The sequence below is a fragment of the Clupea harengus genome, chromosome 20 (genome assembly GCF_900700415.2).
Source record: "Clupea harengus chromosome 20, Ch_v2.0.2, whole genome shotgun sequence".
In the NCBI taxonomy this organism is placed as follows: domain Eukaryota; kingdom Metazoa; phylum Chordata; class Actinopteri; order Clupeiformes; family Clupeidae; genus Clupea; species Clupea harengus.
The window spans coordinates 22,056,571-22,076,570 of record NC_045171.1 but is presented as its reverse complement, the minus strand read 5'-3'; the positions used below and the strand labels follow the sequence as shown (position 1 = coordinate 22,076,570).

The following is a 20,000-nucleotide window of genomic DNA, read 5'->3' as shown; positions in this document are numbered from 1 at the left end:
AGAAAACATGGACCAATTGTGTGTAGTTTAGACAATAATATACATTAAACAAGTCTGTCAGGGAGTTTCTAAACAAGTGTTAGTTATTTGAAATACCTATTCTGCCAACCATGCCAATTGTGGTTTGAACAACGCTGAACAAACCAGTCTACGGACACATACATACATACATACATACATACATACACGCTGAACTTTATAAACTAAGGGCAAAGTAAAAATGTATTCACTAAATCACACCTTCTTTCGCTTTCTTCCGTCTGGCCAAAGTTCCCCCGAGTTTTCCGAGGAAGGAGTCATCCTTCTTTCTGGAGGGCGGTGATTTCGGCGTCGGAGTTTTGGACGGAGAAGACGGAGAGGAAGCCATGGCTTTTGCTCGAGCTGGTTTGATGGGGTGCTAAATTAGGCTACTTAGTTGACTGTAAATGATTAACCCCGAGTTCGTACGCCTGCTTCCCAACGCACACAGATTGAAGCTGTTTGTGCGACTCATGGGCGTTGTCGCGGGCTATGTGATACCCGTCTATCCCGGAGGAACTCCGCCTGGTTCCCTCCCTACTTCACGCGAGGGAGGATGTGGAGACTGTCCCGTTAAATCCGTTACTCCAGAAACTCCAGAGTTTTGGTCACGCGAGTAGGCCATCACATCCGCAGCCGCTCGATGTCATAGTTTACATCTACATTTAGTCTTTTAAGCCCCAAACGGAGGAGCTTTTGAATAACTAGTATGTAATTATTGTCACATACACACAACCCCCCCCCCCCCCCCCCACACACACACACACATACAAACACGCTCCTCACACACACACACACACACACACACACACACACACACACACACACACACACACACACACACGCTCCTCACACAGATAATCCAATGTGCTGCAGATAATCTGGTCAGGTTGATTGGCCTAAGTGCTGTTGACTGGCAGAGAGAGACGCATTTAAATGACTCTGCTCTGGGGCTCTGCACTGTGTGTGTGTGTGTGTGTGTGTGTGTGTGTGTGTGTGAGTGTGTGTATGTGTGGCTGCATGGACTAATCCAATTCAACATCCCCAGACAGTGATCTAGCAGATAGCAGGCATATCACACACACACACACACACACACACACACACACACACACACACACACACACACACACACACACACACACACACACACACACACACACACACACACACACACACACACAGAGTCATACACACACAGTCATACAGACACAGACACAGTCACACACACACAGCTATACACAAACCTGCTAAACACACATGCACGCTCACACACACACATCAAAGTATTTTGTCTTTGTCTTTTAAAAAAGTGAACAAAAAAAGTACAGGAAATATCGTTGAACACACAAAACTGTAATAAAATGAACCATCAGTGTTGACGAGAGGATCAATGTAATAATTTAAATGCAATAAAATGTAATACAATAAATGTAATAATATGAATCATCAGTCTTGACTAGAGGCTAGAAAATTTAAATGAACTAGACAGGATTTCCTGAGGCAAACACAGCTATGACCTTTGACCTTTCACATGGAGGCTTCAACAGAGAGAGATGGAGAGGGAGAGAGACAGAGAGGGATGGAGAGAGAGAGAGAGAGAGTGCGAGAGAGAGAGAGAGTGAGGACACTTGAAGAGAAAAAGGTCTCCTCAGGATCCCCTAGTGTTGCTTTGCCTCCCTCTAGTGGTGAGAATGCAGTATGGCCCTTTGGTCACTGTGTTTTTTCGAGCCATGTATCACTGGCCTATGGCTAGTCTATTTGAACGGCTTGGTTTTGCCTCCCTGTAGTGGTGAGTATGCAGTATGGCCCTGTGGTCACATATATGTGAAGGGCCTGGTTTTGCCTTATATTCTTCTCTCTCATGATAGGTTCAAGTTCAACCACAACCACACACACACACACACACACACACACACACACACACACAAGACTTTGCTATGCTACTGATAGGATCCAGCCCATAGACACATATGATCCAGCCTATTGAGTTGCACTTTGATCCTAGATCACACACCCAGGTTTAGCAGCAGAACGGTGAGTTTTTCCTCTATTTACTTAACATTTACACATACATACACACACACATACTATATGTCTGTCAGATAGTGTTTCTCATTCATAGCAGCACAGCTTGTTTGCATGTGTGTGTTGAGTGTTTGTCTATATTTTCTGTGTGACTTGATCCTCTCTTTTTACGATGTTGTGTTGGGACACCGGTGTACTGTGCAGAAACCCTGACTGGCATTGGCAGGGGGCCAGTGATACACGGCTCGAAAAAACACAGTGTGCATTTTGTTTTGATGGCGCACTGGCCCACAAATGCAGCAGCTCATCAGCACGTACAGGGCTCATACACACACACACACACACACACACACATAGGCGGAGATCCCGGGAGGGACCCCCCCTCACATAAAGTTGTCCCCCCCCAACAGTCCTCTTTTCGAGACCTAAAAAAATGCATCCGGCAGGGATTCCAAAATCGGCCAGACATTTTGCCTTGCCGGACTGTTAAAAAGGCCATATAGTAGTTATTTGTTAAGTTGCCCAGACGGAGCATGTTCCGGTAAATGACTATATTTGGTAATTGCGTTGGTCATGTGACTCCACTCCGCACGGTACAGTGTTTTGATATCGTTTCACGGCATATTAAGATGGAGTGGCAGTTAACTTCGGGCATATTTTCACACAATTGAACGTTGCACTTTGTTGAAGTTGTGTCCGTCCATGTATACGTAAGTACAGCACCGCTTCACAGTTTTGTGACAGGATCCTCAGTTAATATTGTTGAGAATGTACCTTGAATGTTGTATGTGTGTGGGTAGATTTAAGGCTCTCATCTCTCCCCATTCGTATGGAGAGCATATTGAGTTAATTTAGAAATGAATTGGTTTTATATGGTTAATGGTGAGGTAGGCTATGTATTGTTGCAGTTTTAGAAGCTGATCGTTCAGTTCGATGCCGCTAAATTCACTGTGCTTCGATCATTTCCTTCCGGGGAGGCTGTCCAAAGAATTTCAGCTGGGACGCACCAGAGCTGCCAACGTTGCATATTCTTTTAAGATAAAAATAGACACGGTCTACTAACCTCGGTTACGAACTTACTTTGTTTTCAAGGAAAATTACTTGCCTTTAAAAATACCAAAAAAAGCCAATTCCAACATTTCTTCTGTAATAGATTCTAAAATAAGCCTGAAGTTTGTCGTCGGCAGTTTTGACAAAAAATAAATATATTTCAAAGTGAAACTAAGTAACTAGCCTGGTACTTACAAGAATGAATCTAATCTAAAAACGAAATGTGCGGGACGTAGCAGGCTCCAAAAGTTTAAAACCGTAAACAGGTATTGTGGTTGACGAATGAACATGATGTGACTCTTGGTAGTTATAACGAGAGCCTTTGCTTTATGAACTTGTTTCGACGTGGATACTTTGTATAGGCTTGATGAACCGGGACTAATGTTAGATTTCCACCTCCATGATAATGAATACCCGAGGCAGAGCTGTCCGCCTACCGAACCGAGCCGGACAGTATTGTAACGTTGTCAGCATAGAAGCAGTCTGACAGACTCGTAGAAAAAAAAAAACAATAGGAAAATATTTTAATCTTTCAGTGTTTTTGTTTCGTGTTCTTTGTAGGTGTATAACTCACCCGCAGGAATTTCTACATGTTGGTGTGTGTGTATGTTGATGTGTCTGTGCTGTGTGTGTCACCTGTGCAGGTACAGTATATAATGGACTTGCAGGAGTACTTCCAGAGGATCGGCTTCAGTGGTCCGTTTGAGAGGCCAGACCTGCCGACTCTGCTGCTGGTGCACCGGCTACACGTGATGAGCATCCCCTTTGAGAACCTGAGCATGCACAGCGGCCAGCAGGCCAGCATGGAGCTGCCGCTGGTCTTCGACAAGCTGGTGCGGCAGCGCCGCGGGGGATGGTGCTGCGAGAACAACCTGCTCTTCTCCTGGGCGCTGGGGCAGATGGGATACACACACACCATCCTGGGTGCCCGCGTTCACAACCCCCATCTCCCCGGCTTCAGTGAGCGGGAGGGCCACCTCATCAACAGGGTGGAGGTGGCCGGGGGCTCCTACATCGCCGACGTCAGCTTCGGGGTGTCCTCTCAGATCTGGGAGCCCCTGGAGCTGGTGTCGGGGAAGGAGCAGCCCCAGCCGCCCGGAACGTTCCGCCTGAAGGAAGATGGCGGCACGTGGGTCCTGGAGAAAACCGCGCGTCCGCCGCTGATCCCCAACGAGGCCTTCGCCAAGTCCAGCCTGGTGGACCGCCGCGGGACCAAAGACCTCTACTGCTTCAGCCTGGAGCCCCGACAGCCGGAGGACTTCCACGCCGCCTCCCACTACTACCAGACCGCCCCCGAGTCCCTCTTCACCAACAAATCAATCTGCTCCCTGCAGACACCCACCGGATTCAGAGCTCTGATTGGCTGGGTGTACAGTGAGGTCACGTTTGGCTACCAGGAAGAGTTTGACCTGATGGAGATGCGTGACATCACGGACGCCGAGGTCCAGGACGTCCTGAGGGAGAAGTTTGGAATGCCCACAGTCAACAACCTCAAACTCAAGAACAATCAAATCAGCTACACTCTGTAACGGTTTGCATCGTTTGAAATAAAACACACGTTCACATTCCATTTAGTCCGTTTTTCTCCTGGGTTTCTGTAGACTGGATCGCTTCCGTCTGACCAGTCACAGAGACAGGAGCACTCTGACCTTTGACCCTTGACGTCTGCTCAGTCACAGAGACAGGTGCACTCCATTCACACAACATGCAATGGCTCCAAAACTGTTGTAATCGCATCAGGCTAGGAATTGGGTATCGATCCCATTTGGAGTGTTTTGTGTAATGAAGTCATTTTTTAGCAAAAGCCAAATACTGAGTAGAGACACACCACCTGCTCTGAAACACACCCACACAAACACACTGCTCTGAAGAACAAGCAGGGTCATCACTGACAACTAACCCTAACGCACGTGTGTGTGTGTGTGTGTGTGTGTGTGTGTGTTTCCACTCTCTCCCTAACAGCTGAGTGATCAGTGGAAGATCATAACCTCACACACACACACACACTTCTCATGCTCAACGCTACACACACCACAAACTTCAGGAGGGAGGGGTGTGTGTGTGCGCGTATTTCCACGTCCATCCTGACAGCTGAATGATCTCACCCCCCCCCCCCCCCCCCCCCCCCCCATAGTTCAGGCTGTGCCTAGGCATGCAGTAAATCAGCTGCTGAGGACAGACGTGTCTCCAAACATCAGTGTTTATTATAGGAGTCTTAAAGCTGCTTTAAAAATAGGCAGAAAACACCTCATTCATCAGAAAACACACTCTCTCACACTCTCTCACACACACACACACACACACACACACACACACACACACACACAGAAAGGACCAGCAGCTCTTCCACTAGGGACTTTTACACAGACAACAGTGCAACTCGTTTCCATGGAGATGTTTCCTGTGTGCAAACAGTTCATACATGGCTCCTTAGCACCGCCCAGAGGCGGGGCTTCATCTCTTTCTGTCCTCCGGTGATCCCGCCCATCTGTCTAAGTGCGCTGCTGATTGGTGGGATCCTCTTCCTCCTGCTGCTGCTGCTATTGGATGTGCGGCCGCGGCTTCAGGATGAGTTTCCCCGTCTGGACAGAGAGGACACGCTGTTAACCCACAGTCCAGTGGAGGAGCTCATCAGTACAAATACAGCCGCATTCATGTACACACGCACGCACGCACGCACATGCACGCACACACAAACACGCACTCTCTGTGAAAAAGATTAAAAAAGGCTGCTTACATCATCACAGGACATGTTGTATTCAGCTAGCACTGTCCGGCAGCGAGCTGCAATTCTGAAAGAAGCGTTAAGAAGAAACACCCTCTGTAGAGAGAGAAGATATGACCACACGCACGCACACACACACTCACGCAGACAGACAGACAGACAGGGGTTTTCAGCCCCACGTGTGTGTGTGTGTGTGTGTGTGTGTGTGTGTGTGTGTGTGTGTGTGTGTGTGTGAAGGATACATTGAGGGTGCGACGACACGCTTGTGTATCCCAGCGAAGAAGAGCCCGATGAGTGTGATGCAGCTGAGGGTGAAGAAAGGGTGATTCCACAGCGAGGAGAAGAAGGAGACCTGCAGGGGAAACACACACACACACACACACAGGGTTACACACACACACACACACACAAACACAGGGTTACACACACAGGGTTACCATTACACACACACAAACATACAGTGGGGAAAATAAGTATTTGACCCCCTGCCGATTTCGGAAGTTTGGCCACTTGCAAAGAAATGTGTGATCTATAATTGTAATGGTAGGTCTATTTTAACAGTGAGAGACAGAATATCAACAAAAACATCCAGAAAACTGCATTTTATAACAGTTATGAATTGATTTGCATTTGTCCCTGGGGCAGGGATATGAATCTGAAGAGTGCCGAGTGAAAAATTCCATTGGAAGATGATTTCTTTGTCATGTTTGGGCTTATTTGAATGGTCTCAGTCTGAGTGGTAGAGTGGTCTCAGTCCTGCGGCTGCATAGATTAGTCTCTATTTGTCTGTTCTAATGTGTGATCCTTATCAAGAAAGAAACACTGTCCATGTGGCTAATTATTATACCAGATGTAGGACTAAATGAAACAGGTATTTAAGGGGAAGATAGTCAAAGGACTTTTTAGCCAGAGACTCACACTCTGTGTGTAGCCATCATCCTCCGAGACGAATGTTTGGATGTTTCATATGTTTCCTTTATATTTGTAACTTTAGATTATTTACTTTAAAATCGTCTAGAATCGTGAATATGTAACTGTATTAGTAACTTGTACCTGACAAATACATTGTGAAACTCTGACCCACTGTGGCCTCTCAAGAAATCCTTACTTAGAGAAGTATTACTCGGTAACAGTGTTTCCGCAACGACAGGCTAGGATTAGAAAGGCAATAAGTAAGTCTTGAGGACCTAGCTAATCACCTGAGCTTGACACGCTGCAGCAGAACTGTTATATTGTATTATTCCGCTGCGAATTGCCGTCCAGCCTCTGCACTGGATTGAATGGTTATACTCCATTCGTACAGCAGCCTGGTTCTCAGTCCCTGAACTACTTCGGTCTAACATGTTGCTAAGCCCCGTAACAGCTCGGTAGCCTCTGAGTTAGTCTCCAGAACTAGTGACAGGTTGTGTCTGTGGAATATACCGCACACACACACACACAGGGTTACACACACATACGGGGTTACACATACACACACACAGGGTCACACACACAGACGCACCTTCTGTGTGTCTGGGTCGATGAGCCAGTTCCACGCCCCCGTGGCTGTGCAGACAGACACCACGATCAGAATCACTGCAGAGAGCGAGATACAGATATAGATTATAGATATATATTATAGATAGCCATCTAAACCACTGGTACACACGCATTACAACATTTACCATCACACACACACACACTTTACTTACAACATTTACCATCACACACACACACATTACTTACAACATTAACCATCACACACACACATTACAACATTTACCATCACACACACACACATTACAGCATTTACCATCACACACACACACTACAGCATTTACCATCATACACACAATTTACTTACAATACTACTAACATACCGGTACTACAACAACACTGCTAACTAAGAACTAACAGCAGTGACCACAACCACCAACCAACAAACACTCACACACGCATTAATTTATATATAATATCTGTAACTCAGAGAGGGATGAAACACTGCGGCTGCTAAATTATGTGACTGCTTGTAATGATTAAACACTTAAATAAATAATGCATTTAAAACTGCTAACGGTAGGACAGTTCGCATGTGTACTTTCTGTACCACCAACCCAGCTGTACTTACTTCGCCAGCGGCCAGTGGCGGGCTGCAAGCAGGAAACATACTCCGTAAGCCTCCTCTCAAAAGCCTTCAGGTCTACCGGCAAACGCAGAAACAGACAGACAGAGAGTTACTACAGACCTCACAATGTTCGTTATGCGTTATGCCAAAGTCCGTAGAAGCTATTGTGACATTAGCTCTTTAGCTAGCCCAGGGAGCTAACGGTAGTTGTTACAGCAAAAACACTCGGGGAAGGTCAGGTGTGATACTGTTCACTGCTGACCGTCACTCTGGGATGAATGTAGACATGTCAACACTAGCCTCTATTAGTTTGAAATGAACAGAGTGAGAGTCTGTCGAAGAACGCCAAATTAGCTTCCCCAACACCGGGCATGTGCTAGCCAAAGGTGCTACTGACCAAAGCTCGCTTGGCTGCAGTGTTAACTATCTAAGTAGCTGAATACTGTTACAAGAACTCCCTTCATTATAAAGCGGACAAGGGGTACAATAACGAATAATCAAAATCTAGGAATATTACATATCATACACATCCCCTTTACGTAAACAAATTTACCTTCAGCCTGTTCCAGGGAATTCATTGCTTCCACTATACTTCAGTTCCTGCGTGCGTCCACAGGCCTTCAGACGCACACACATGCTCAATGCGGATTGGCCAACTGTAGGAAGAGAGCCGTTGATTGGCTGATCCTTTGAGCCATGTCACCTATTAGAAATTATCTTGCCATCTTCAGAGGAGCATTTTTGTTTTAAATACCCTTGTTCTGCCAAGAGCGATCGGCATTGGCTATCGCCATATGGTATTTAGCTGTAGAAGGAACTACAATCTCCGCAATAACTACATAGCAAAGGTTCTTCAAACAGTTCTGTGACAAATCAGTACGTTATCAAAACAGTTATGTGTGACGAATGGATTTTTAAATCTTTGGGGGCATTCTCCCCCGGAAATGTATTTTAAATTCTGGCATCCAAATGCACAATTTTCACGCAGCTTCGGACAGGACCCGTCGTCTGTCTGAAGTTAACGTGGGCTTGAACTGGGGGGTATTAAAGTGGACTCTAAATGGTTCTCATTATTTCATTCCCGTTTTTTAAACTTTGCTTTTGCCCAAATGGTCAGCAACCTCCTCCTCCACCTCCTCTAGCCGCGCCTGCGCCTCGACGCCTTCGTCCTTTTTCTTTGAGTCTTTTGGGAAAAAAAGGTTTCTATATCCTTCGCTTTTGAGTCTTTCCTCAGTGAAGTAGATAACTAGCTACACCAGATGCCAACGATGACAAGCTCTGTGACTGGTGCGCTGGTAACTCTCTCTCGTGCTCACACAAAATGCAAAATAGTGTAAAGTAGATCTGCTGCTTAAAAACATGTTTTTGATCAACGATATCACATTATTTTTGAGGACTTCCATGCATGATCGGAATGACAGGTTAATAGATTCAGGGCAAGTCATCAGTATCATTATTTTAGTAAGAAATCGAGATCCAGGACTGTTCATAAAACACATTTGTGTGTGTGTGTGCAGGCATGGTGTGACTGTCCTCGTACTGGAAGTCTTAGAACAATCGTGTGTCCCAGAGGAGCTGTGTTTTTGTAACTATTTTGGGCAGAGCCGGAAGCACAACCCAAATCATCCCGATATGCCATGGTGTATAGGGTTCCGCCGTGTGTGTGCGTATCCACCCAATGCCCAGGGCCAGAGTTCCGAAAGCCCGATATTCCGAAATCTCAATATTCCGAAATATATTTTCTCCGACAAAATTAAACCCTCTGTTCCGAAAGGCCATTGTTCCGACCAGTGGTGCCGGAATCATGTTTGTGGTCGGGTGGCAAAAAGTGCGTGTGCAAGGTGAAGAATGCAAGAGGCCAGCTCACTGGCGTGTTTGCAGCAGTCCGTGGGAGGAATTTCCATGTTTTACACATAGGCCTATACAGGGATGCTGGAAGTGCAGGCTCACGAGTTTAATGACTGTTTAATGATATACCAAAATGTAGGCCTATGCATGCACGGTGTTTGGGGGGGGGGGGGGGGGGGCAGGGGCATTGCACCCCCTGGCATAATTTAGAAATATTTTAAGTGGCACAAAACACACTCAGCATTTAGTTTGCGCAGCGGAGGGGAGACGCTCACCAGGCTATCACCCATTTAATTTTTCCTAGGCAATATTTGTTAACTTAGCCCATTCTGGTTTTGAATATAGGGTGCCATTCGTGCGAAGGAAATCACCGGCAGATTGTCGCAGGACATTACGCAGATCTTGTCAAGCACGGACAAAGCATTCATGCGCAATGCACATCATAGGCCTGATTTCTTCAATCCAATGCCATTTTGGAGTGTTGTGTGTTCTGCTGGTAACAAGAGGTAGGCTAATCAGCGAATGTTGCATTTGTTTGTGGTCAGATAACTAAGGCCATTTGAGCGCCTAACTAATAGTGGACAATGTATGGCCAGTGTCAGATTTTCAAATTTTTTTGTGTTAAAATGAACAATGAAATGTGTAAAAATATTTAACACTATAGGTTAGTCACACTGAGTAATAGTAATAGTTAGTCACAGAGTAATATGATGGCACTGTACAGAGTTAATTTAACTCTGGATTTTAGTTTAAAAATGACACTTAAATGTGTAATAATATTTAATCTTGATTTCTCTACAGTGTTACTTATAAATCTAGATAATGTGATGGGTCTACAGGGTGTCAAACATGCACCCTGACCGCAACGCCAAAGAGCCAATTCCAGCCAATTGCCTGTTTTAAATTAAAAAGGGTGTCTGTTTATTATTAAATAAACAGGCAACGATATAAAATATAATGCCAATTAGCATTGTAACAACAGAGAAATAATCGACCAAACACAAATTTCCAACTTTTTTTTTACGAGTTTATATACCATAACGCCACCTCTAGTTTGAAAGGTAGTCAATCTAATTATGTCCTTCTGGTTTGTAATAGTTGTAAAAGGGTAGGAAAAATAGCCCAACTGAAATTGTGTTGCATTGCACTTGCAATGCTATTCCAGCATGTCACTGCTGGCTTAATAACGCGGCTCTGCAGACAGACTCGTCCCGCTACTTGGAATCTGGAAGCTCTTCTATTTGTTAATAAGAGCGGAAAATGACGACCTTTCCGAGTGTTCCATCACTGTGGCCATTGTTACATAACAGCGCAGTCGCCCAAGCACCCTATTCGGCCCCACTCTCTCATTCGGTGAGTTGTTTTATATTATTTCAGATGACACTGTATGTTGACAGTCTGAGAGCATAGGCGACCGATCCGATTTCACTGAATGAAAACAGATATTTTTCGCGATGACGTTGAAGTAAAACACAAAAGCTTGTGTTTTAACCGAAGCCATCAGTCAGAAGATGTTGTTTCGGATGCACCACAAATCAACACTTAAGCCAGCGTTTCTCCAAGTGTGGGGCGCAGAGAAGTGACAGGTGGGGCAATGGAGGCGATGAACGGGAGATTTTTTTTTTTTTTTACCCTGATCTGTGGCAATGCTTTCCTTTATAGAGAATAGATTTTGATTGACGTCGGGGTATTATTGCAGCGGGACAATTTTGATAAAACTTTCCCGGAGCATGAAAGTGTAGTTAGGGCGGTGTAGCTACTGTTCCCGCTACGTGTTTTACTATGTGACGTAGTTCAACAGTCTGCCAAACTCGATTTCACGAGGCAGGTAGCGAGCGCCTTGCTCCTTTATTGATGTCAGGTGAAAACTTCTGAGTGAAACTAATACACAAGAAACGGAAAATACGGTATCTTAACTAAACACAGCAAGTTACTATTAGATTCAATTCACCAAGAATCAGAGCAACAACAGATTACAGCATAGCTGGCTAATAAGTGCCAATGCTATGAATGAATGGTGTGCTAACGGTCACATATTAAAACGTAACGTAGATAAATGACTAATAATTACATTTGACCTTTCAACGAACTAACACAGTTCATAGAAATTAAACGTAGGTGACTTAAACATGTTTATCAGAGTGTGAGACAGCGGAAAAACGTAGTCATTGTTTTCGAGGGTGCGAGGAAATCATAACCCAAGTCACACTGAGCTTACTAGATATGTGCGTAACTAACCATAGCACAAAAAGTAAGGACATTTGTGTTTGGTAGATTATTCATTTGTTGCTTCTTGGCAATACATCTTTCACCGTTGGAAAGCCTGTTTCCCGTTTAAATGGTGCCATATTGGTAAGGAACATGCATTTGGGGGATGAGCAGCAGAGCTGAGTATGTGGGTTGCGGCCATGAAACATTTGCCAAATCTTTGCCAATGCCAAACAGCTTATTCTGCCATTGACTCTTGTTGGGTGTTGATGGATTGGATGATTGAAGTTTGAAGAAACAAGACATATTGGCAATTTATTAATTTAACAAACAGGAGCCTCAGTGGCGTGTGGAAGAACCATACACAGCCACAACAGCCTGGCACCTCCTCCTCATGCTGGTCACCAGCCTGGTCACACACTGCTGTGGGATGCGCATCCCATTCTACAACCAGCATTTGTCGCAAGTCAGCCAACGTGGTTCTGCTGGTCACTCTGACACAAACAGCACGCCCAAGCTGATCCCACAAGTGTTCAATAGGGTTGAGGTCAGGACTGCTGGCAGGCCATTCCATCCTCTCCACTCCCAAATTCTGGAGGTAGTCTCTGATAAACCCCGCTCTGTGGGGGTGAGCGTTGTCATCTTGGAGGATAGAGTTCGGTCCCAGACTGTGGAGATATAGGATTGCCACTGGTTGCAGAATCTCATCTCGATATCTCTCTGCATTGAGATTGCCTCCAAACAAACAAGGCTGACTACAGTTTTCAGTCAGTTTATTGTGGCACAAACGACACACAGCAACACACGTGTGCATTTTTAGGTGGCGACACAGGACACACACACGCAGGCGGAGGTCGCAGGAAATTATCCTCTGCATTTTTCCCACCCTGGAATGTCCTTCCTCCAGGACCCCAGGAGCAGTGAGCAACCTTTAGGCGCCCGGGGACCAAGTCAAGTGATCCGTCCGTCTTGGTCAGGGACAGACAGGAGAGTGTTCTGTTCTTCTGCATGTTTTTCTGTTGGGGTTCTTAGTGGAGGAAACCCCTTGTGAACACAGGGGAGAACATGCAAACTCCACACACACACACACACACACACACACACACACACACACATGCGGAGAACATGCAAACTCCACACAGAAAGGCCCGGGACCTGAGCACTGAGAACCTGCCCCCCAGGACCAACAGCGCCCCATCCTGCCCCCCAGGACCAACAGCGCCCCATCCTGCCCCCCAGGACCAACAGCGCCCCATCCGGGAATCGAACACAGGACCTTCTTGCTATGAGGCGGCAGTGCAAGCACCTGAGCCACCGTGCCACTAATGTTACTGTACCTGTAATGTAACCTTGACTGCAATGTTGACAAGCCTCGTTTTTCCAGTGAGGGAGATGCCGGCCCACACCATTACACTGCCTCCACCAAAAGATGTTACTCTATCGGTGCAGCAATCAGCATAGCGTTCTCTGCGTCTTCTCCATACTTTGACCCTACGGTCCAACTGGCGTAGGCAGAATCTGGACTCATCGCTGAACATAACGTTCCTCCACATTTTCAGGTTCCAGTGCAGGTGTTGCCGACGGTGAAGGGCAGTCATGGCAGGCCTCCTGGCAGCCCTATGAGACCGGAGATTGGCTGCATGCAGTCTGTTCCGGATTGTCTGGGCAGAGAGCCGTCGATCATATCGTCCACTTCGCGGTAGGAGTGGGCGATATACCGGTATGATATTCACAACCGGTATTTTGCTGCTCCATGATATGGATTTTGCAATACCGTGGATACCGTGATATATTCATAAATTCTAATTGGGCATTCATATTGTTTTGTACAAAATTTCAATTGAGTGATAGTAGTTAGTAGCTATATCTATTTTTTATTTTAATCTAACCTCTCTAGGCTATGTAGTGCTAGCAACAAACACTCGTGGAGGCAGCTGCAGTTAGTAGGTAAGCTAGGTACTAATATATATTTATATAGCTTATTATAAGTGCAAAAGTGAACAATCGAGGATGAGCGAACACGCAGAAGGTGATGTTAATGTGTGTGAATATGAACTTGTGAATATGAACTCTTTCATACGAAGTTGCATAGGCACCCTGAGGGTTCCCATATCCAACCTTTTCCCATTATAATTTGATGAGTTAAATCGAGGAGACTATAACATCAGCTAGATAACTAGCTATCATGTCATACAAATGTCATACTCTTATTTAACGCCCCCTTCATTGAGGCAGAGTTACTATTAGCCTCCCCTCTGTGCTTTTTCACTGCGGTTTTATGTTAGATCAGCAAGACTAGAATAGGTTCTACACATATGTGAAATACATGACCTATTCTATGGATAGAAAGGACATATAATAAAAGTGCCCGCAAATATTACAGTGGTGACAAACAATGAGAAAGCAAAAGGCATGCGCTCAACCCAGTTTGTGATGGATTGCACAATCTGAGATGAGGCGCAGCTTGTCGCTGCCTCACCTCGCGTGTCTCCTCTCTGGTTGAACAGGACATGCGCAAATTCAGCGATTTTGATTATAAATTCATATTTATTTTATTTTCTCATTATTTTATTTTTATTTTCATGACATATTTTGCCTTAACTAATGTAATTTAACTAAGGGCTATAAAAATGTGATTCAGATTTTTTCCCCCTCATATATCGTTATATTATATCGATATCGTCTGGACAGTGGAAAATATCGTGATATGAATTTTAGCTCATATCGCCCACCCCTACTTCGCAGCCTGTCTCTGACATCCCCCGTTATATGGGACTTGGCCTTCAGTTTGGAGATGGTACTAGGGCTCACTCCAAATAATGCCGCAACTTGGTTTTGCGGAACACCAGCTTGAAGTTGCCCTATCCAGATCAGTCAAACGTGGCATGCCGATTCTTGGAGCAGACACCTACTGACCACTGTAGCAGGGCCCATGCTCACAGGTGCTGCCAATCAAGTGCCAATCAGCACCTGGGGGTACCAGAAGCTCAAAACAAGAGTCAATAGCAACAGCAAAATAAGCTGTTTGGCATTGGCAGAGAAGATTTGGCACATTTTTCATTTTCATTTTTCATTTGGCACATTTTTCATTGGCGCAACCCACATACTCAGCTCTGCTGCTCATCCCCCAAATGCATGTTCCTTACAAATGTCGCACCAGTTAAAAGGGAAATAAACAGGCTTTCCAACGGTTTTATTGCCAAGAAGCATTGTTACAACAAAGAAATAATCTACTAAACACAAATTTCCTTACTTTTTGTGCTATGTTTAGGTACGCACATATCTAGTAAGCCTCTATTGAGTTATGATTTCCTCGCACCCTGATTTCCAGCAAATAATCTACCAAACACAAATGTCCTTACTTTTTGTGCTATGTTTATATTACTAACTGTCAGAGTTGTTCCCTATCCCACGAGACGAGCATTTTTATGATGTCAGAGTAAAAGTCCGTCAACAGAAACCAATGCAATACTGTGTGCGTGCAGGGATGGATTACCGAACGGGCCTACCGGGCCCAGGCCCAGAGGCCCCTAAGCCAGAGCCTCTGCGCTGTTATTAACTTTGCTTGCTGTCAATTGCTTTTAGACTTTGGTTTTGTTAATATTAGAGTTGGCTTAAATGTATCTCTTATTTGTGGTTGGAAGCAGTGTATTTTGTTACATCTCTAGGCCCAGGGGCCCATGGTTTCATAATCCGTCCATGTGTGCGTGTCCATAACAACAATACATTACAACATGAAACATGAAATCACTCCAAGCAATATACATTTGCTGACCTAAATAAGATGCTATTTGTTATTACTTGAGGTTATTTCATTAATTTTGACAATTTTAAGCTTGGCCTACCATTTTATGGGAGCAATGAGGGACAGGTGGGGCTTGAAAAGGCCCCCTTGTTCAAAGTGGGGAATGATAGAAAAAGTTTGAGAACCACTGTCTTAAGCCAAAACCTTTAACCTACAAGCTTGAAACTGCCTTCTATAAAATAGTTTTATGTTCCCTGTTAAAACGCAGGACAGAATGCACATGTAGGCTTTCGTGGGCAATATATCTTTAATAGTAACTCTACCTGAAAACTCCCTGGGACAACTCTGTGGGAACGTTTGTAAATGTGTAACGTTAGCCGACTGACAGGCTCAGCAAACGCGAGGTCCAACAGCAGCATGAACCCTTGCTCTCAGTCCTTGAATTGCTGCTTATTATCGCGATACATGTTTTTTCCCTTTCGGAGTTACTTGAGGCCATTCCTAGAAGTCAGAGTGAAAGTCCTCCTCTGCTCCTCCGGATTTCAAGATGGAACAGACGGCTCTGGATCCATAGAGCAGCGTGACGCTAGAGGTCATGTTTAGTGAAACCGCATATTTATATAAATATATAACTACAGGCTCAGGAAACGTTACGTCCAACAGCGGCATGAGCCGGCTCTGGCTCATGACGGGTCTGGCTCCATAGCGCAGTGTGACGCTATAGGTCGTGTTAGGGTCATGTTTAGTGAGACCGCTACAGGTCGTTTTTAGGTCATGTTTAGTGAGACCGCATATAACTATTCTAAACCATTCGGTAAGTACCCCAGTGAGCGTAGAGTGCTTTATGCAACTGAGCTGAGGCTTAGGTCACTATATTAGGTACATGCCCTAAAGGGGACTGGAAGAGTTAGGATAACCCTAACCCTAAGCCTGAGCCTGAGCCTGAGCCTGAGCCTAAGCCTAGGCTTGTGTAAACAGGTGGTACAGCGTGAGGAGCTACAGAGGAGAAGGGTTGGCGGTCATAGTGGTCCCTGGCATTTTAATAGTAACGGGTTAGATGTAGGTTTGACAGCACTGAGCCACGTATCAGACTCAATCATAACACATAGAGAGGTGTGTGTGTGTGTGTGTGTGTGTGTGTGTGTGTGTGTGTGTGTGTGCGTGTGTGTGTGTGTTCCGCATTGTTTATTTGTCAAATGTCTTGATCTAGAGACATTTCTATTGTTATGGCGCTATATATATATATACAGCGGGTAAAATAAGTATTGAACATGTCACCATTTTTCTCAGTAAATATATTTCCAAAGGTGCTATTGACATGCAGTTTTCACCAGATGTTGGTAATAACTAGGGCTGTCAATCGATTAAAAAAATTAACTAATTAATCGCACATTTTGAAATGAATTAATCGCGATTAATTGCGATTAAAAGTTTGTTTTTCTTCTTAAGACTAAATCTTATAAATTAACCAGTAATCACTTCATACAGCGTGCATTTTAGACACTGTTGTTTAATTGTATTTTTTTTTTTTTAAACACAATGGTGCCCCTCAACGGTAAATCGTAAGATCGGTAATGTGCTTTTCATTAAGGTGATAACTTAAAGACGAGCTGCTTCTGTGATAGCTAAATTCAGCTTGACAAATGCTACATACAACTTCAGTTTTGTCGATTGTTCCGTCATTTTGGCTCTTAAACAGAGACTTTCCGCCCAACAATCCCTCAGCTCTCTCCATCTTCAACTACCACAGTGGCAAACTTTTTCTGTCATTCCCCACTTTGAACAAGGGGGGCTTTTCAAGCCCCACCTGTCCCTCATCGCTCCCATAAAATGGTAGGCCAAGCTTAAAATTGTCAATTATTGAAATAACCTCAAGTAAAAACAAATAGCATGTTATTTAGGTCAGCAAATGTATATTGCTTGGAGTGATTTAATGTTTCATGTTGTAGTGTATTGTTGCTATGGACACGCACACATGGACGGATTATGAAACCATTGGTCAGGACGTGTAACAAAATACACCGCTTCCAACCACAAATAAGAGATACATTTGAGCCACTTCTGATATTAACAAATACAAAGTCTAAAAACAATTGACAGCAAGCAAAGTTAATAACAGCGACTTCACGCAGAGGCTCTGGTTTAGGGCCCCCCTGAGCTCAGGGGCCCTTGGGCCTGGGCCCGTTCAGCCCGTTCAGTAATCCATCCCTGCACGCACACACTATTGTATTTCTTTCTGTTGACAGACTTTTACTTTGACAACTGTGACAGTTAGTAACGCACATGTCTAGTAAGCCTCTATTAAATTATGCTGGCTCACACTTTGATAAATATGTTTAAGTGACCTATGTTTAAATTCTATGAACTGTGTTAGTTCGTTGTAACGTAAAATGTAATTATTATTAATTTAGATACGTTACGTTCTAATATGTGATCTTTAGCACACCATTCATTCATTACCCAGTTGTCGGCAGACGTTAGCACTTATTAGCCGGCTGTGTTGTAATCTGTTGTTGCTCTGATTCTTGGTGTAATGAATCTAATAGTAACTTGCTGTGTTTCGTTTCTTGTGTATTATTGTTTCACTCATAAGTTTTCACCTGACATCAATAAAGGAGCAAGGCGAGTTAACTGTAGCCTACACAGCCCTAACTAAACTAAACTAAAATTAAAAAAAAATATATATATATATTTTTTTTAAAGTTGCGTTAACTGCGTTAAAATATTTTATCGCGTTAATCGCGGCCGCATTAATCGCATAGATTAACGCATTAACGCTGACAGCCCTAGTAATAACCCATACATACAAAGAAACCAAAACAAATAAGTTCAGAAATTAAGTTATGTGTACTAATGTGAAATGACACAGGGAAAAAGTATTGAACACGCTTACTGATATTTATTTAATACGTTGTAGAAAAGCCTTTGTTGGTAATGACAGCTTCAAGACACTGCCTGTATGGAGAAACTAGTCGTATGCATTGTTCATGTGTGATTTTGGCCCATTCTTCCACACAAACAGTCTGCAAATCTTGAAGGTTCCATGGGCCTCTTCTATGAACTCTGATCTTCCGTTCTTCCCATAGATTTTCAATTGGATTCAATTCTAGCAGCTTTATTTTCTTTCTCTGAAACCAATTGAGAGTTTCCTTGGCTGTGTGTTTGGGATCCTTGTCTTGCTGAAATGTCCCCCCTCGTTTCATCTTCATCATCCTGGTAGTTGACAGCAGATTTTTTTCAAGAATGTCTCGGTACATTTTTCCATTCATCCTTCCTTCAATCATGTGAAGTTTGCCAGTACCATATGCTGAAAAGCAGCCCCACATCATGATGTTCCCACCTCCAAACTGGTGTTTTTAGGGTGATGTGCAGTGTCATTTGTCCTCAAAACATTGTGTGTATTATGGCATCCAAAGAGTTCAATTTTCCTCTCTTCTGACCAGACTATATTCTCCCAGTATTTCACAGGGGTGGCTCAATGTTGTGCAGCAAACTTTAAACAACCAATGGAGTCTTGCGTGGGGGGCGTGCATACAGGCCATGGCGGTTGAGTGCATTACTTTTTGTTTTCTTTGAAACAATTGTACCTGCTAATTCCAGGTCTTTCTGAAGCTCTCCACAAGTGGTCCTTGGCTCTTGGACAACTCTTCTGATAATTCTTTTCACTCCTCTATCAGAAATCTTGCGAGGAGGACCAGGTCGTGGCCAGTTAATGGTGAAATGATGTTCTTTCCACTTCCGGATTATGGGCCCAACAGTGCTTACTGGAAGTTTCAGAAGTTTAGAAATGCGTCCAACGGCATGAGTATGTTTTGCAACAATAAGGTTGCGAAGGTCTTGCAAGAGCTCTTTGCTTTAACCCATCATGAGATGTTTCTTGTGTGACACCTTGGTAATGAGACACCTTTTTATAGGCCATCAGATGGGACTGAACCAGCTTATATTAATTCGCACTGACAAGGGGCCGGATTGCTTTCTAATTACTGATAGATTTCAGCTGTTGTCTTGGCTTTCCATGTCGTTTTGCACCTCTCTTTATTCACGTGTTGAATACTTTTTCCCTGTGTCATTTCAGATTAATACACAAAACTTAATTTCTGAACTTATTTGTTTTGGTGTCTTTGTATGTATGGATTATTAATAGGGTTGTTACCAACATGTTGTGAAAATATGTCAATAGCACCTTTGGAAATATATTTACTGAGAAAAATGGCGTGATGTGTTCAATACTTATTTTACCCGCTGTATATATATATAATAAAAATTGAATTGAA

The 20,000-nt window shown here is 44.1% G+C and overlaps 4 protein-coding genes across 6 annotated transcripts in view; 2 read left to right on the top strand and 2 right to left on the bottom strand.

The window, feature by feature from the left end:
* Positions 1–615, bottom strand: part of LOC105901337 (alpha-parvin) — a 12,894-nt gene extending 12,279 nt beyond the window's left edge. Inside the window, exon 1 of the mRNA XM_031587176.2 lies at positions 241–615. Within this exon, the coding sequence (XP_031443036.1) occupies positions 241–367 (127 nt within the window). The 5' untranslated portion in view covers positions 368–615. The remainder of the gene's footprint in view (positions 1–240) is intronic.
* A 1,316-nt stretch (positions 616–1,931) lies between these two features.
* Positions 1,932–4,664, top strand: LOC105901338 (arylamine N-acetyltransferase, pineal gland isozyme NAT-3-like). 2 transcript variants are annotated; one of them, XM_012828771.3, is made up of 2 exons: positions 1,932–2,055; positions 3,741–4,664. In XM_012828771.3, the coding sequence occupies exon 2, from the start codon at positions 3,753–3,755 to the stop codon at positions 4,623–4,625; it is 873 nt and encodes a 290-aa protein (XP_012684225.2). In that variant the 5' UTR covers positions 1,932–2,055; positions 3,741–3,752; the 3' UTR covers positions 4,626–4,664. The 2 variants fall into 2 exon arrangements, with proteins under 2 accessions (XP_012684225.2, XP_012684224.2); XM_012828770.3 differs by lacking the exon at positions 1,932–2,055 and adding an exon at positions 2,449–2,756.
* Positions 4,665–5,282: 618 nt separating this feature from the next.
* cnep1r1 (CTD nuclear envelope phosphatase 1 regulatory subunit 1) lies at positions 5,283–8,632 on the bottom strand. The gene is made up of 6 exons (XM_012828772.3): positions 8,479–8,632; positions 7,929–8,000; positions 7,323–7,396; positions 6,064–6,173; positions 5,834–5,888; positions 5,283–5,678 (listed from the first exon to the last, which is right to left on the bottom strand). Exons 1-6 carry the CDS (start codon positions 8,501–8,503, stop codon positions 5,637–5,639), a joined length of 378 nt encoding a protein of 125 aa, XP_012684226.1. The 5' UTR covers positions 8,504–8,632; the 3' UTR covers positions 5,283–5,636.
* Positions 8,633–11,019: 2,387 nt separating this feature from the next.
* The window catches only part of abcc12 (ATP-binding cassette, sub-family C (CFTR/MRP), member 12), a 45,536-nt gene continuing 36,555 nt past the window's right edge, over positions 11,020–20,000 (top strand). The window contains exon 1 of one of the 2 annotated variants that reach the window (XM_031587381.2): positions 11,020–11,126. The gene's annotated coding sequence lies outside the window, so the exon portion shown is untranslated. Of the gene's footprint in view, positions 11,127–11,208; positions 11,360–20,000 lie in introns of those variants that run through there. The other variant, XM_042702759.1, reaches the window with a different exon arrangement.